The sequence below is a fragment of the Doryrhamphus excisus genome, chromosome 23 (assembly GCF_030265055.1).
Source record: "Doryrhamphus excisus isolate RoL2022-K1 chromosome 23, RoL_Dexc_1.0, whole genome shotgun sequence".
In the NCBI taxonomy this organism is placed as follows: Eukaryota; Metazoa; Chordata; class Actinopteri; order Syngnathiformes; family Syngnathidae; genus Doryrhamphus; species Doryrhamphus excisus.
The window spans coordinates 9,486,081-9,503,140 of NC_080488.1; the positions used below are offsets into that span (position 1 = coordinate 9,486,081).

At 37.7% G+C, this 17,060-nt stretch overlaps 1 protein-coding gene across 3 annotated transcripts in view; it reads left to right on the forward strand.

Moving 5' to 3' along the window:
* Nucleotides 1-17,060, forward strand: part of anxa6 (annexin A6) — a 58,115-nt gene that overhangs the window by 37,477 nt on the left and 3,578 nt on the right. For 2 of the 3 annotated variants that reach the window (XM_058062831.1, XM_058062830.1), the window contains exons 8-30: nt 1,920-2,094; nt 2,534-2,585; nt 4,937-5,021; nt 5,091-5,185; nt 5,277-5,390; nt 5,468-5,558; nt 5,636-5,715; nt 5,794-5,850; nt 7,100-7,193; nt 7,347-7,442; nt 7,513-7,571; nt 9,042-9,164; nt 9,245-9,303; nt 9,402-9,480; nt 10,565-10,646; nt 11,813-11,907; nt 12,017-12,130; nt 13,161-13,251; nt 13,345-13,424; nt 13,576-13,629; nt 14,488-14,581; nt 14,721-14,816; nt 14,891-14,949. In XM_058062831.1, coding sequence (XP_057918814.1) covers nt 2,583-2,585; nt 4,937-5,021; nt 5,091-5,185; nt 5,277-5,390; nt 5,468-5,558; nt 5,636-5,715; nt 5,794-5,850; nt 7,100-7,193; nt 7,347-7,442; nt 7,513-7,571; nt 9,042-9,164; nt 9,245-9,303; nt 9,402-9,480; nt 10,565-10,646; nt 11,813-11,907; nt 12,017-12,130; nt 13,161-13,251; nt 13,345-13,424; nt 13,576-13,629; nt 14,488-14,581; nt 14,721-14,816; nt 14,891-14,949 — 1,800 coding nt within the window. In that variant the 5' untranslated portion in view covers nt 1,920-2,094; nt 2,534-2,582. Of the gene's footprint in view, nt 1-1,919; nt 2,095-2,533; nt 2,586-4,936; nt 5,022-5,090; nt 5,186-5,276; nt 5,391-5,467; nt 5,559-5,635; nt 5,716-5,793; nt 5,851-7,099; nt 7,194-7,346; nt 7,443-7,512; nt 7,572-9,041; nt 9,165-9,244; nt 9,304-9,401; nt 9,481-10,564; nt 10,647-11,812; nt 11,908-12,016; nt 12,131-13,160; nt 13,252-13,344; nt 13,425-13,575; nt 13,630-14,487; nt 14,582-14,720; nt 14,817-14,890; nt 14,950-17,060 lie in introns of those variants that run through there. The other variant, XR_009120846.1, reaches the window with a different exon arrangement.

The window sequence follows — 17,060 nt, forward strand, 5'->3', positions numbered from 1 at the left end:
CAAAGTAGCCTTTCTTGCTCCCTTGTTTGGGATCATAATGTCCTCATTATTGGAAAGACGCACATCTGTGCACAAAATATCCCTGTGAGAATCTCAAAAATGCTCTTGTGGGGAATTTATATGCAATGATATATTTATTTGATTCAATAGTGTTCCATATTTGGAGTGTACTTCAATGGAACACCATGAAGTCCTGTTCTAAATTCGGTTACTGTGACACAACTCCAACGCATCATTTTTTTTTTTTCGAAATTAAAATGCTTTTCTCTAGTTTGGGGATGGTAATTAGCTGAAAAAAATACTCTACAGCAGGGGTCTCAAACATGCGGCCCGCGGGCCAAATGTGGCCCGCAGGACACTAGTTTGAGGCCCCCGCCTTGATATGAAAGTTTAATATTAGTGCGGCCCACGCAAGTTTGATATGGATGCTGTATGGTATCATGTACCCAGAAAAAATTATTACGTTTGATTAATGTTCATGTTAAAGGTTAAATAACTGTTAATAGTTATCCTCCCTATCCGTGTGGAAGTGGTAAGTTTTTGATATGGATGCTGTATGGTATCATGTACCCAGAAAAAATTATTACGTTTGATTCATGTTCATGTTAAAGGTTAAATAACTGTTAATAGTTATCCTCCCTATCCGTGTGGAAGTGGTAAGTTTTTGGCTATTTAAGTTTAAAGGAAATAACTTGAAGGCTACCGTTTTGGTCGCTAGCTCTCTAGTTTGCGAGTTAGCATGTGTCTCAAGACCCTGCAGTTGCGCAATATGTTGTAAATAAAAAGAGTATAAATGTGACTATAGTCGTGTTTTGTCATGTCTACAGGGCTCTAATAATGCTTTGTTCATTTTAATCTGAAAAAAATAATTTGTCTACCCACCAACTATATGTGGTTTCTTAAGTTTTTATTATTTGCTGTTTTATTATTTTATTATATTTATTTATTTATTACTGATTGATTTTCTTTATTCTTGATCTTATTTTGTGTAGAAAAATAAAATTGAAGATATTTGAGAACAGTGGAATGTTTTATCAGAGCTTTTATTGTAGAAAATCGGAACCAAGGCAAAGTTTATTCATTTTTTTGTTTTTAATAAATGCGTTTTTTGTTTTTTTGTTTTTTTTGAAAACCTGATGTGGCCCAGTCTCACCCAGACCCTAGCTCCAGTGGCCCCCAAGTAAATTAAGTTTGAGACCCCTGCTCTACAGAAAGTAAAAAGTAGTGTTGGAGTGCAATGCATACTTAAAACACAAGAGAGCAGTGTAGAACACTTAAATGTAGAACTATTTAGGCACCTCCCATTGCTGTTTTGGAAGGTTTTGGGTTATAAAAGTACATACATTTAAGTCAAAAACAAATTTTTGTGTTATGTCATAGTTATCACAACACAATGTTAATATTGTATTATTATTATGAATATGTTATGGCTTGGATCTGGTACCCGGAACTTATTATGGTAGTCCAAATCACTCCTATGTCATAGTCGTTTATTTATGTATGACAGCAGTATGACGAAAATGTTTTATAAAGTGAGTAAATTTATATTTTTTAGTGTCATGAGTGCTTAATTAAATATGAAATTAGAAACTACAATCCGGAAATCTGACTACGTTCGCACTTTACCATTATTTAATTAATATTTGTATATTTTATTGTCTTAACATAACAAAAATAGATCTTCCGGTGTGTCAAATCTGCGTGATTTACTTATCTAGATTCTTTTAAAGGCTTTACAATGAGAATAATCTTCATCTGATAAAAAAAAAATAATATAATCAAGTCACTCAACTCGGCGTAAAGCTGTGCGTAAAATTACGCGTAAAGTTGTGCGTAAAGCGCTCTAGGGTGTTGTGGGTGGAGTAGGGGTGGGTTAGTGGGGTCAAATTACATTTGTCTCCTTCTTCGGCTTCCCTCAGGACGCGCGCACGCTGTGGGAGAGGCCGTGCGCGGTCGTGCGAGAGCGCTGCAGTCTTTACGTCAAGCAGGAGTGAGGGAGGAGGAGGAGGACACGTAACGGTCCGCAAAGAGTGAGGCAGTCTGCGGGGTAGCAGCACCACCATTCTCACTAGACTCTCCGTGCACTTTTAAGAGGTAAGATATCTCTTTTGTATACACATTAAGAGTTTATTTTTGTGTTTTGTCATGTATAAATCATAATAATATAAGTTAGGTGGAGGGTGTGGTTGTGATTTATACAGTAGAGGCCCACGGACCCTTACTCTTGCATTCTGTTGCTATTTTTGGAATGACACACTCACTTCTTGAACTAACACTGCTGCATGTCAGTTTTATAAAGGGAGGGGGGGGGGGGGGGGGGGGGTCCAAGTCTGGTGCAAGTTAGCTTACATTTCTAATAATAAGACCCGAATAAGACCCCTAAATGTTCTCTTTACTGTGCTTCGTGCAATGTATGTATATGAGGCAGGTCAGTGAACACACCACTGTGAAGCAGACTGTGACTCCTTGCATGGAGAATGTGGAGTGAAGTGGAATGTTTTGCATTGCTGACGTCCATGTTTTTTCTACGCAGGCCTCGAACTTTATTGATTTGTGTGGTACACACAAGACCAAATACAGACATGGTAAGTGGACTCTAATCTTTGTGTCATATTAACGTAGCTTAAATATACCGTCCCATTGAAATGTGCTGCATCATACTGATGGGCTATTCAAGGGCTCTTCCATATTAGGCCCATGTTGAGGATTCACTTAAAACCTTGTTGCTATGGGATTGTTTAGATGGTTGCTACTTGGTTGAGGCTACCCAGCTGTCGTGGTTTGGAGACACTGCTTTTTGGCTCACTGCCCCAATGCAGCATTGATCTCTATGGCAGCTGCTGCAGGGAAGACTTTTCACACTTCCATAAAACATCACTGAAACACAATCAAGCCATAATTGTCCGTAAAATGCAACTTTTTTTTTTGTAACATTTTAAAAAGACTCCCACGGAGCGTGTGTAATCTGACTCCATGCTGCACACCGACGATCCCACCATCCCACCATCCCACCCCTTCGTCCTTGCAGCAGCCACACAAACACACAGACATATACACACAATATACAGTACATGCACGCTGCCGGTGTGCACGTGGTTGGGACAGCTGCAAGCAGTCAGACACTTTCATGACACATTGCCCACCTCACGTCCCGTCACATGACCTGTCACCAAAATAAAATGAGAAAAACAGAGAAACCTCGAAAGTTGAACACCTTTCAGTTGTTAAATAAAAGGCAAATAAAGTAAAATTAAGTACATATAATGTCATTCTGTTTCATTATCATTTAAGAATTTAACTGTAACATTGTAACTGTACCATTATAATACTTACTACACTTACACCAGGGGTCTCAAACATGCGGCCCGTGGGCCAAATGTGGCCCGCAGGACACTAATTTGAGGCCCCCGCCTTGATATGAAAATTTAATGTTAGTGCGGCCCGCGCAAATTTGATATGGATGCTGTATGGTATCATGTACCCAGAAAAATTATTACGTTTGATTAATGTTCATGTTAAAGGTTAAATAACTGTTAATAGTTATCCTCCCTATCCGTGTGGAAGTGGTAAGTTTTTGATATGGATGCTGTATGGTATCATGTACCCAGAAAAAATTATTACGTTTGATTAATGTTCATGTTAAAGGTTAAATAACTGTTAATAGTTATCCTCCCTATCCGTGTGGAAGTGGTAAGTTTTTGGCTATTTAAGTTTAAAGGAAATAACTTGGAGGCTACTGTTTAGGTTGCTAGCTCTCTAGTTTGCGAGTTAGCATGTGTCTCAAGACCCTGCAGTTGCGCAATATGTTGTAAATAAAAAGAGTATAAATGTGACTATAGTCGTGTTTTGTCATGTCTACAGGGCTCTAATAATGCTTTGTTCATTTTAATCTGAAAAAAATAATTTGTCTACCCACCAACTATATGTGGTTTCTTAAGTTTTTATTATTTGCCGTTTTATTGTTATTATTATATTTATTTATTACTGATTGATTGATTTTCTTTATTCTTGATTTGTTTATTTATTTTTCATCTTATTTTGTGTAGAAAAATAAAAAGTAAGATATTTGAACAGTGGAATGTTTTATCAGAGCTTTTATTGTAGAAAATCGAAACCAAAACAAAGTTTATTCATTTTTCTGTTTTTAATAAATGCGTTTTTTTTTTTTTTTGGAAAACCTGATGCGGCCCAGTCTCACCCAGACCCTAGCTCCAGTGGCCCCCAAGTAAATTGAATTTGAGACCCCTGGCTTAAACATTAATGTACAATGTAATTTTATTCTGTGTACGCTTACCAGCAGGAAGTTACCCAACATGCATTTGGCCCTAAAAAGTGATAGATTTTCATGATCGGGAAAAAAAAATCTGATACCGATATTACATTTTCATGCTGATATCTGGTATCGGACATGGTGAGGTCACACTAAAAAAATGGCACCTTTTCTACTCATGTATATTCTCTGCTTATTCATTCATTCATTCATTCATTTTCTACCGCTTTTTCCTCACGAGGGTCGCGGGGGTGCTGGAGCCTATCCCAGCTGTCTTCGGGCGTAAGGCGGGGTACACCCTGGACTGGTCGCCAGCCAATCACAGGGCACATATAGACAAACAACCACTCACACTCACATCCATACCTATGGACAATTTGGAGTCGCCAATTAACCTAGCATGTTTTTGGAATGTGGGAGGAAACCGGAGTACCCGGAGAAAACCCACGCATGCACGGGGAGAACATGCAAACTCCACACAGAGATGCCCGAGGGTGGAATTGAACCCTGGTCTCCTAGCTGTGAGGTCTGTGCGCTAACCCCTAGACCACCGTGCCGCCCATTCTCTGCTTATATTGTACTAAATATAGTGAAACATAATGACTATATATGGTCATTATAGCATAGCTAAAACAACAACAATAACCACAACATGGCTCTTTTTAGGTGTTCAGAGGCACAATAGCGGATGCTGCCGGTTTTGATCCCAACGCGGATGCTGAGGCGCTGTACAACGCGATGAAGGGCATGGGTGAGTGTCTGCAAATTACACAGTCCTCTTTCCGCAGTCTGGTACACTCGTCGAATATGTGCTTCCCAGGTAGTGATAAAGAAGCCATTTTGGATCTGGTCAGTTCTCGCAGTAACGCTCAGCGGCAGGAAGTCATTGCAGCATACAAGTGTACCTTTGGGAAGGTATATTTCCTCATATTTACTGAATTTTACACAAGTTTGTTTTGCAGAATTAGCAAGTGGGAGCACTTTTTTTTTTTTTTTTTTTTTGCAGGATCTCATTGAGGACCTGAAATATGAGCTGACGGGTAAATTTGAGCGTCTCATTGTGAGTCTGATGAGAACGCCAGCATACCACGATGCCAAAGAAATTAAAGATGCACTCAAAGTACGACGCTTATCCTCGCTTACCTTCTGCTCGTGTCACGTCAAATGTCACGTTCAACTTCATGCTTCCTTCTCCAGGGAGCTGGAACCAACGAGAGGTGCTTGATTGAAGTCGTGGCTTCAAGAAACAACCAACAAATCCATGCCATGGTTCAAGCATACAAGGACGGTGAGGCCTTTTTTTGTGGCCAGCTTTGAGAAATCAGCCTCTTTTTTACTCGTATGTTCATGTTTCGTGTTTTCCAGCCTATGGTAGAAACATGGAGGACGATGTGATCGCTGACACTTCTGGTCACTTTAAGAAGATGCTGGTTGTTTTACTTCAGGTAATTTACCCGAGGGTCTGGGATGGTGAACGACATCATATTATTGATATAATGTTGAATTTGTTGTCATGCTTTCAGGGGACCAGAGATGAGTCGGGGGTCGTGAACGCAGATCTGGTGGAGCAAGATGCACAAGTGAGGGTCTAAACCACGATGGTACTCCATACCAGGGGTGGCCAAAGCGGCCATTTGTGTTTTTAAATTGGCCCTGGGCACATTTCTAAAACAAATAATTCTGAATTTTACAAGATAAATACATTTTAATAATTAATAATTTATCATATTTATTAATATAATAATTTATAATAGATAATGATTTATAATATAATTAATAACAATTAAAAAAGAATAATTTTAATAGCATAAAGTTGAAATATTAAAGGAAAAATTACTTATGTTGAAGTTAAAATGTTATGAAAAACTAACTAAACAGTTTTGGGGAATAAAGCCTAAATATAACAATAAAAAATTGGAAAAAAAAAAAAAAAACAACAGCAGACATTTTATAAGAGGGGTGGGAATCTCAATTTTACAAGAATAAATATAATATTATGAGGAAAAATCATCTCATCTTCCTCTCACCAAACATGCTCTCTTCTATTGTGGAGTTGCATCATCACCTCTTTGTGACAAAAGAGTTAAAAAAACATAAAAGACATATAAATACATCTTTCTAAAGAACAAATTCTAAACCAGAGGTCTCAAACTCAATTTACTTGGGGGTGAGCTAGGTTCTGGGGTTTTTTTTCAAAAAAATAATTTGACCCAATTAGCAAGTTAGCATCGTACTCAGTTCCACCCGGGAGCAGCGTCGTAACTTTAACAACATGTTTGATGAGATGCTTTATCTTGACGTGTATTTTTCCGTTTTATTCCAAATCATTTCCTGCATTTATTTGTACCCAGCGTCATAAGCCTTTAGCTTCATTGCTAATCCAAAGCAAAACAGGGTAGGGTAACAGTATGGGCGGGGCAAAATCATGTTAATTGTATCCGGTGTGCACACAGCTTTAAGCAGCTTTAACATTAAACTTTGGTATCAAGGTGGGGGCCTCAAACTAGCGTCTCGCGGGCCGCATTTGGCCCGCTGACCGCGAGTTTGAGACCCCTGACATAGACCACCACAGAAATGACTTAGAATTGTGACTTAGGTACTTGCAATTATATTTTTCCATACATAAAACCGCGAGTTTGAGACCCCTGTTATACATATATAACATATTATATATACATTATATATATATATACATTATAACATATTTGTTATGGTTTTCATGTTTGTTTCTCTAACCACCACACATAGATTGCAGCCCTGTGGGAAACACTGCTGTGCATCCATTTATCAGCGTAATGAAGCGTTATTATCTCTGTTGTTTCAACCAAGGACCTTTATGCTGCCGGGGAAGAGAAGTGGGGAACAGACGAGGCCAAATTCATCATGATTCTGGGGAACCGCAGCGTGACCCACCTCCGCATGGGTGAGTTCAGGCCAGTAAGGAAAGAACTTGACTGACTCTCAGTGGTTGTGAAATAGAGTAAAACTTAATTCTTAATGGAGAATTAAGTAAGAATGACGAGACCTTGAATGTAGCATGGATTTAAAAGCCTTCTCCCGCATCTTGTTTATGTAGTTTTCGATGCATACGAGAAGATTACAGAGACGTCCATCGAGGACAGCATAAAGAGCGAGCTGTCTGGAGACTTTGAGAGGCTGATGCTTGCTGTTGGTAAGACGCCTCGCAGGACTTTTCATGACGCGGTTAAATGCAACAAGCCTTTTTGTCGTTTTTCTCCCAGTCCAGTGCATACGCAGTGTTCCCATGTTCTTTGCCAGGCGCCTGTACAAGTCCATGAAGGTAACACCGTACATGTCTGGGCATTACATTTAAAACCTAATGGCACATTAATACAACAAAGGTGACCAAATTTACCTACCCTACCTTTGTTTAAATAATGAAATAATAGTAATAATTCATAATAATCAAAAATTAAAATTAAAATTAAATAAAAATAAAAATAAAAATAAAAATAAAAATAAAAATAAAAATAAAAATAAAAATAAAAATAAAAATTATTGCCTTAGTCATTAGTTCCTCTGTAACAACTCTAAATGTACAGTATGTGCCTTAGTCATTAGTTCCTTATTAGTCCATCAGTAACAACTCTAAATTTGTGTGCCTTATTTCCTCCATAACTACTCTACTCATTAGTTCCACATGAATTCTTCATTAAGTTCCTCTGTAACTACTCTAAATGTACAGTTTATGCCTTGGCCATTAGTTCCTCTGTAACTACTCTAAATGACTAGTTTATGCCTTAGTCATTAGTTCCTCTGTAACAACTCCAAATGTACAATATGTGCCTTAGTCATTAGTTCCTCATTAGTCCCTCAGTAACAACTCTAAATTTCAGTAACTACTCTACTCATTAGTTCCACGTGAATTTGTCATTAGTTCCTGTGTAACTACTCTAAATGTACAGTATGAGCCTTAGTCATTAGTTCCTCTGTAACTACTCTAAATGTACAGTATGTGCCTTAGTCTTTAGTTCCTCTGTAACTACTCTAAATGTACAGTATGTGCCTTAGTCATTAATTCCTCTGTAACTACTCTAAATGTACAGCATGTGCCTTAGTCATTAATTCCTCCGTAACTACTCTAAATGTACAGTATGTGCCTTAGTCATTAGTTCCAACAACTCTAAATTTTTGTGCCTTATTTCCTCAGTAACTACTCTACTCATTAGTTCCACATGAATTCTTCATTAAGTTCCTCTGTAACTACTCTAAATTCCTTGGTAACTACTCTAAATGTACAGTATGTGCCTTAGTCTTTAGTTCCAACAACTCTAAACAGCTCTATATTTGTGTGGCTTATTTCCTCAGTAACTACTCTACTCATTAGTTCCACGTGAATTATTCATTAGTTCCTCTGTAACTACTCTAAATGTATAGTATGTGCCTTAGTCATTAGTTCTTCTGTAACTACTCTAAATGTACTGTATGTGCCTTAGTCTTTAGTTCCTCTGTAACTACTCTAAATTCCTCGGTAACTACTCTAAATGTACAGTATGTGCCTTAGTCATTAGTTCCTCTGTAACTACTCTAAATTCCTCGGTAACTACTCTAAATGTACAGTATGTGCCTTAGTCTTTAGTTCCTCTGTAACTACTCTAAATGTACAGTATGTGCCTTAGTCATTAGTTCCTCTGTAACTACTCTAAATTCCTTGGTAACTACTCTAAATGTACAGTATGTGCCTTAGTCTTTAGTTCCTCATTACATCTTCATTCAGGCTCACTTGAACCAACCTCTGCTTCACTTCCAGGGTCTCGGTACAGCTGACAACACCTTGATCAGGATCATGATTGCTCGCTCTGAAATAGACATGTTGGATATCCGCGAGTGTTTCAGGCTCAGATATGAGAAGTCACTTTACAACATGATTAAGGTAAGAGAAGGGCCAACAAGGCTACAATATAGTATACTGTATATTATAATATCATATATATTCGTGCTTGTTGACAACAGGATGACACATCCGGTGATTACAAGAGGACTCTGCTGAATCTGTGTGGGGGAGATGATGAGTAAGCGTGGAGTTGCAGTCACAACCTGATGGGGGGGACAGAGCACCACCCACAACAACATACACTTTGTCAGCTCTGATCGCTCTGCTGTGTTGCAGCCTCGCCGGAGAGTTTTTCCCTGAAGCTGCTCAGATAGCCTACAAGATGTGGGAAATAAGCGCCATGACCAAAGTCCAGGTTTGATGCCAATTTGTGCTGCAAACTACAACTGGCGTTGCATGGTTGGCCTCGGCAGAGATATACTTAGTGTAAAGCAGGGGTGGGCAAACTACGGCCCGGGGGCCACATCCGGCCCGCCAAGTGTTTGAATACGGCCCGCCCAATCTTTCAAAAGTATTTAATTTAAACTCAACATACAACCTGGCATCATGGCCTGAGCCAACCTTTTGATGGTTGTATCAATTTCGTTGTTTGACATGGTCTGTTGTTTACAAAGTGCTCCTGAAAAAAGAGACACAAGCACATAATAATAATAAAAATTAAAATAATAATTATTATATTATTATTATAACTATTATGATTATTATATTTATTATATTAATGCTAATTATTATATTAATTATATATAATAATATTGTTATATTTGCATATTTTACATAATAATAATATAATAATTATTATTTTAATTTTATTGTAATTATTATAATATTTTATTATTTTTTAAATATTTAAATATAAATATAAAATAATAAATAATAGCAGATTGCATGACAATTTTACAGATACAATAATACCAGGTGGACTGTTACGTGTAAAATATATAGTCTGCCCCCCCCCCCCCCCCCCCCCCCCCCCGCAAATTTTGTTATATCAATGCGGCCCGCGAGTCAAAAAGTTTGCCCACCCCTGGTGTAAAGTATATGCAATAAGTGATCAGTGATGAGAATTACTACAAATAATAATAAGAGCATACCTTTTAATTAATGCATGTATCAATAAATTGCACATATTTAGCATTCATGCTTATTCCAATTTCCCTATTTTTACTTTAGCTTTGCTTTGGAAGCCAGAAGATTCAGCATTTGTTTTGACAATAGCAGACACCTTTTCACGCCGCCCACTCGCACGTCATTGTCTCTAACCACAGCATGACATGCTTCCCATCAAATGTCAGCAAAAATAAATATTCATGAGCTGCTGCACAATTTCAGTTCATTCCAAGCACCAAATAACCACCATGGGAGCTTTTTAACACTTTTCTATGGAACCTCGTCATGTGTTTGTTAACACTAAAATCTAATTTTCTAAATTCCTCTTGCAGCTGAGGCCAACAGTTGTCCCCGCAGCCAACTTTGACCCTGCCGCTGATGCACAAGCGCTAAGAAAAGCCATGAAGGGATTCGGTATCTAATCTTATTTTACAGTATGAACCAGGGATGTCCAAAATGACAGGATGCAAGGGTCACTTATATTTTGGATATGCTAACACGTTATCTATAGTTAAACTTTTTTATAAATTTTAATCTTGTAATATTATGACTTTATTTCCATTATATTTTGATTTCAAACTTTTCCCACAACCTAATTTTCCCAAAATTACAACTTTATTTTATAAGACTTAAATAACATATTTTTTCTTTAATATTTTTCTCCATAATGTTAAAAATTTATTTTCATAAAAACATTTTGTTAGATGTAATGTAATATGTAACGTAATATTCCTGTAGAGTTACGACCGTTTCCTCCATGTCGGCTGTTTGTGACCCAGGGGCCGCACTTTGGACACCCCTGGTGTAAACATTTATAATTGTTTTTTACATTGTAGCTTTTTTTCCCCCAAAATATTTAAACTTTCTTTTCATAAATTTTCATCTTGTAATATTATGACTTTATTCCCATTATATTTTGACTTAAAACTTTTCCCACAACCTAATTTTCCAAAAATTACAACTTTATCATGTTTGTTTCTCACAATATTACGACTTAAATAACATATTTTTTCTTTAATATTTTTCTCCATAATGTTAAAAAATTATTCTCATAAAAAATGTTGTTAGATTGTAACTTTTTCTTGTAATATTCCAGTACAGTTACGACTGTTTCCTCTATTTCTGCTATTTGTGCCCCGGGGGCCGCACTTTGGACACCCATGGTGTAAACATTGATAATTGTTTTTACATTTTGGCTTTTTTTCACAAAAAATATTGAAACTTTCTTGTCATAAATATTCTTCTTGTTATATTATGACTTTATTCCCATTATATTTTGACTTCAAACTTTTTCCACAACCTAATTTTCCCAAAATGACAACTTTATTTTGTTTGTTTATCACAATATTACTTACGACTTAAATAACATATTTTTCCTTTAATATTTTTCTTCATAATGTTACAAGTGTATTCTCATAAAATTATTTTTGTTAGATTGTAACTTTTTCTCGTAATATTCCCATAAAGTTACAACCATTTCCTCCATTTCTGCTCTTTGGCCGCACTTTGGACACCCCTTGGTGTAAGCATTTATTTATTTTTTTTAGTTTTTCACTAACAAATGTCACCCTATGTAACAGGAACTGACGAAGATGCAATTATTGACATAGTTGCACATCGAAGCAATGCACAGAGACAAGTGATCAGACAGACCTTCAAATCACTACTGGGACGGGTGAGTGATGATTGATTATGAAAATAGTCATTGATAATCATGTATTAAACATTACATTTAGATAAACAATATCAATGATGAGTTTGGAACTACTTTGAACTGTTTGCAGGATCTGATGAAAGACTTGAAGTCCGAACTGTCCAAGAACTTGGAGAGGCTCATTATTGGGCTCATGTTGACCCCCGCTGAGTTTGATGCCAAAATGATGAGGAAGGCCATGGAGGTATGATATAAAAGTGGCACACGTGGGTTTTTCATGTGGGGCTCATGTCGAGTTACCTATATGGGACCCACATAACTCACCTACTTCCATCTCATGCCCATTTTGTGGACTCATATCCCCTATGGGACCCATATGGTCTACCCACATGGGTTCCTATATAGGACCCATGTTACTGAAACCATATGAGGCCTACACAAACCTGCCTACTTCAACTCAATGCTCACTTCCCATGTGGGTTGACCATGTGGGCCCAAAAAACGATATCCGGTTCCGACCCATGCCCAGTCTGCCCACTTATGGGGCCCACATGGAGTTGGCCCACATGGGTTTTTCACGTGGGGTTCATGTCAAGTTATACCTATATGGGACCCACGTAACTCTCCCTCTTCTAGTCCATGCCCACTTTGTGGACTCACATCCCCTCTATGGTGACCCCACATGGGCTTCCTGTATAGGACCCATGTTATTGAAACCATATGGGGCCCAGTTCAAGCAATATTGGCTGGGTAGTGATGTGCGGATCGATCCTGAAATATCGATACTGTCATTACCAGATGCTGTAAAATCGATTCTGAAATCCAAATATCGATATTTTAATAAATAATAATTTTCGGTAACATAACAGTAATTATTGAGATCTTGTCTAAATGACAAAGAGTTGGTCGGAACTACTTTTTCTGTTGAAACGACATTAAGTGAAGCCATGTGTGAATTGTGATTTAGTTTTCAATCTAATAGTACTTTTTAAATAATTCATAATATTGAGTTTCCATATTTACCATATTTTCCGAATTATAAGTCGCACTTTTATTCATGGTTTGACTGGTCCTGCCACTTATACCCCGGAGCATCTTATCTGTGGGCTTTTTTCCGGTCGCTCTGGGCTTGTGTGCCAATATTTTGTTATTCTTTATCCTTTATATTACAGGTTATCCTTTCTTAGATAAAACAATAACTCATATTTCCATAATTGACATGCATTCAATTATTTCCAATCATTGTTGAGAAAGAGTTATGCGCTTCTTGGCAGGGCGCTGGCACCGATGAACACGCTCTAATTGAGATCCTGGTCACTAGGAGCAACGAGGAAATCCAAGCCATGAATGCCGCCTTTCAGGAAGGTGCGTTTGCGGACGGTAATGAGGATGTATTGTTTTGCCAACATTTCTAACCTGATATGAATTCATATTGCATCCTCCATGTAAACGCCACAGCCTACAAAAAGTCTTTAGAGGACGCAATTCAATCGGACACATCAGGCCACTTCTGCCGCATCTTGGTTTCACTTGTGCAGGTAATTGAGATCTACTCCATATTATTATACATATTGTCTTATGTTATTGGCAAATAATAATTATTATTATTAATGTGATATGAAAATGTTTTGTATTGTAACAATATTAGTGTGATTACGTCATTGATCCATTTGACCCGTGATTGCCTAGGGTGCAAGGGAAGATGGCCCTGCCGATTTGGAAAGAGCCAATTCAGATGCTCAGGTGAGTATCCATTTCAAACAGGTCCCGGTTAGTTTGCTCCAGACCCGACCTTAATAAGTCAAATAGGATTCCTGACCTGTTAAGGACATTCTAAATACCCCCGCAACATAAAATAACACCCCTATAGTCACCTTTACACTTGTATGACCAATATAGTGACATAATGCGAGTAAATACAATAAGATTGGTCCTTGTGTGCGTTGCTATAAATCTGTTCCCTAAGGGATCTGACTGCTGCCGGGCAGACAGGAAGTGTCGTTGGAAGGTCAGAGTTGATACAAGATTTTTTTTTTTTTAGGGAATATTGTGCCTGTTGTGGGATAATTCAAACCTGCAATAAAAGCCTGTTGTTCTGGCGATCGAGTCTGGTGCTTGTGTGTCTTGTGTGACAGCAACAATACTGACACCGAGTGACCAGTGTAGAATACGACATATGGTAATGGTAATGTTAATGGTAATGGTAATGGTTTTATTTCATTTAAACATGCATCAGATTACAATTGAATGCATCACATAATCAGTTCACAATTCCACATGTCCAAAAGGAGTAGGAAGAAGCAAAGCTTATTAAATCCTACCCCTCCATCTGGTACTTTTACAATCAGTAACTGTTACATTTGTTCACTTCCTGCTTTCCAAAATACAGTTTAAGGTTTTTATCATTCACATATCATTCACATGCATCATATTTGTGTTTTTACTTGATGTAGCCATTTTTATGCTTGAAAATGCTTCATTGAGGGAGTTTTCCACTATGAAACATCACGATTTGTTAATTAATATTATTAATTCATATATTTTAGAGAAACTGTGTGACCAATGGACGGCTAACTTTCTTGCCTTCCTTCATATCACCAGGAACTTGCTGACGCATGCAATGCTGACTCTGATGACAGGGTGATGAAGTTCATGAGTATTCTGTGCACCAGAAGCTTCCCTCATCTTCGGAAAGGTTACACCCCCAAACTCCCGTTATAAAATGATTTTCCTATAATCTGTAGTATCTCACAAAAGTGAGCATTATTGTGTTTATTATTGTGTGACACTGTAAGTGGATCAACTGTGGTAATAACAATTATTTATTTATTCAGTTTTCCAGGAGTTTGTCCGATGTTCCAATAAGGATATCGAACAAATCATCAAGAAGGAAATGTCAGGAGATGTGAAAAACGTCTTCTATGCTTTAGGTAATATGTGACTTTAAAATAAATAACTAAGTTTCAGTGCTCACTTTGTCACATTTGCTTTGTTTGTGTTGCAGTTCGCAGCGTGAAGAACCAGCCTTCTTATTTTGCAGACCGTTTGTACAAAGCAATGAAGGTATGTATGTGTTGTGCAATAAATAGGACGCTTTATGTATCAAAGTATGTAACTTAACCATTAAAAACAGGATATGGAAATCTACGAAAGTATAGATTTGGTTCCCCTTTTCTAATAGTGTTCACATTTGTGAGGTTAAAGGTCACTGATTTCAGAAAAGAGCGAGCACGGCGAGTGCTAACCACTCGCCCACCGTGCAGCCCTTATAGTATACAGTGATGTGAAAAAGTGTTCATGTTTTTTGCACGTTTGTCACACTTAAATAATAAGAGTAATATTTCAGCTCATCAAACAAATGTAAATATTAGTCAATGACAACACAAATTAAAACAAAAAGTGATTTCCCCCTCCTTAAAACATAAATTAACTGAGATTAATTTAAATATATTAGTCTGGAAAATAATATAAAGCCATTTCTAAAGCTTTGGGACTCCAGCAAGCCACAGTGAGAGCCTTCCCAGAAGTGGCCGGCCACCCAAAATGACCCCATGAGCTTAGCGACAACTCATCCAAGAGGTCACAAAAGACCCCACAGCAATATCCATGGGTGGAATTGAACTTGTGTCTCCAAGCTGTGAGGCCACGTGCTAACCACTTGTCTACCGTGCAGCCCTTATAGTGTACAGTGATGTGACAAAGTGTTCACCCCATTGCAGATTTTTTAATGTTTTTTACATGTTTGTCACACTTAAATAATAAGAGTAATATTTCAGCTCATCAAAGAAATATTAAATATTAGTCAATGACAACACAAATTAACACAAAAAGTGATTTCCCCCTCCTTAACACATAAATTAACTGAGATTAATTCAAATATATTAGTCTGGAAAATAATACAGACATTTCTAAAGCTTTGGGACTCCAGCAAGCCACAGTGAGAGCCTTCCCAGAAGTGTCCGGCCAATCAAAATGACACCATGAGCTTAGCGACAACTCATCCAAGAGGTCACAAAAGACCCCACAGCAATATCCGAGGGTGGAATTGAACTCGGGTCTCCAAGCTGTGAGGCCTGCGTGCTAACCACTCATCCACCGTGCAGCCCTTACAGTATACAGTGATGTGAAAAAGTGTTCACCCCATTGCAGATTTTTTTTACATTTTTTGCACGTTTGTCACACTTAAATATTTGTTTCAGCTCATCAAACAAATGTAAATATTAGTCAATGACAACAAAAATTAACACAAAAAGTGATTTTGCCCTCCTTAAAACATAAATTAACTGAGATTAATTTAAATATATTGGTCTGGAAAATAATATAAAGTAATTTCTAAAGCTTTGGGACTCCAGCAAGCCACAGTGAGAGTCTTCCCAGAAGTGGCCGGCCAATCAAAATGACACAATGAGCTTAGCGACAACACATCCAAGAGGTCACAAAAGACCCCACAGCAATATCCGAGGGTGGAATTGAACTTGTGTCTCCAAGCTGTGAGGCCTGCGTGCCAACCACTCACCACCGTGCAGCCCTTATAGTGTACAGTGGTGTGAAAAAGTGTTCACCCCATTGCAGATTTTTTTATGTTTTCTGCACGTTTGTCACACTTAAATATTTGTTTCGGCTCATCAAACAAATATTAAATATTAGTCAATGACAACACAAATTAACACAAAAAGTGATTTCCCCCTCCTTAAAACATAAATTAACTGAGATTAATTTAAATATATTGGTCTGGAAAATAATATAAAGCCATTTCTAAAGCGTTGGGACTCCAGCAAGCCACAGTGAGAGCCTTCCCAGAAGTGGCCGGCCAATCAAAATGACACCATGAGCTTAGCGACAACTCATCCAAGAGGTCACAAAAGACCCCACAGCAATATCCGAGGGTGGAATTGAACTCGGGTCTCCAAGCTGTGAGGCCTGCGTGCTAACCACTCATCCACCGTGCAGCCCTTATAGTGTACAGTGATGTGACAAAGTGTTCAACCCATTGCAGATTTTTTTATGTTTTTTGCACGTTTGTCACACTTAAATATTTGTTTCAGCTCATCAAACAAATGTAAAATATTAGTCAATGACAACACAAATTAACACAAAAAGTGATTTCCCCCTCCTTAAAACATAAATTAACTGAGATTAATTTAAATATATTAGTCTGGAAAATAATATAAAGC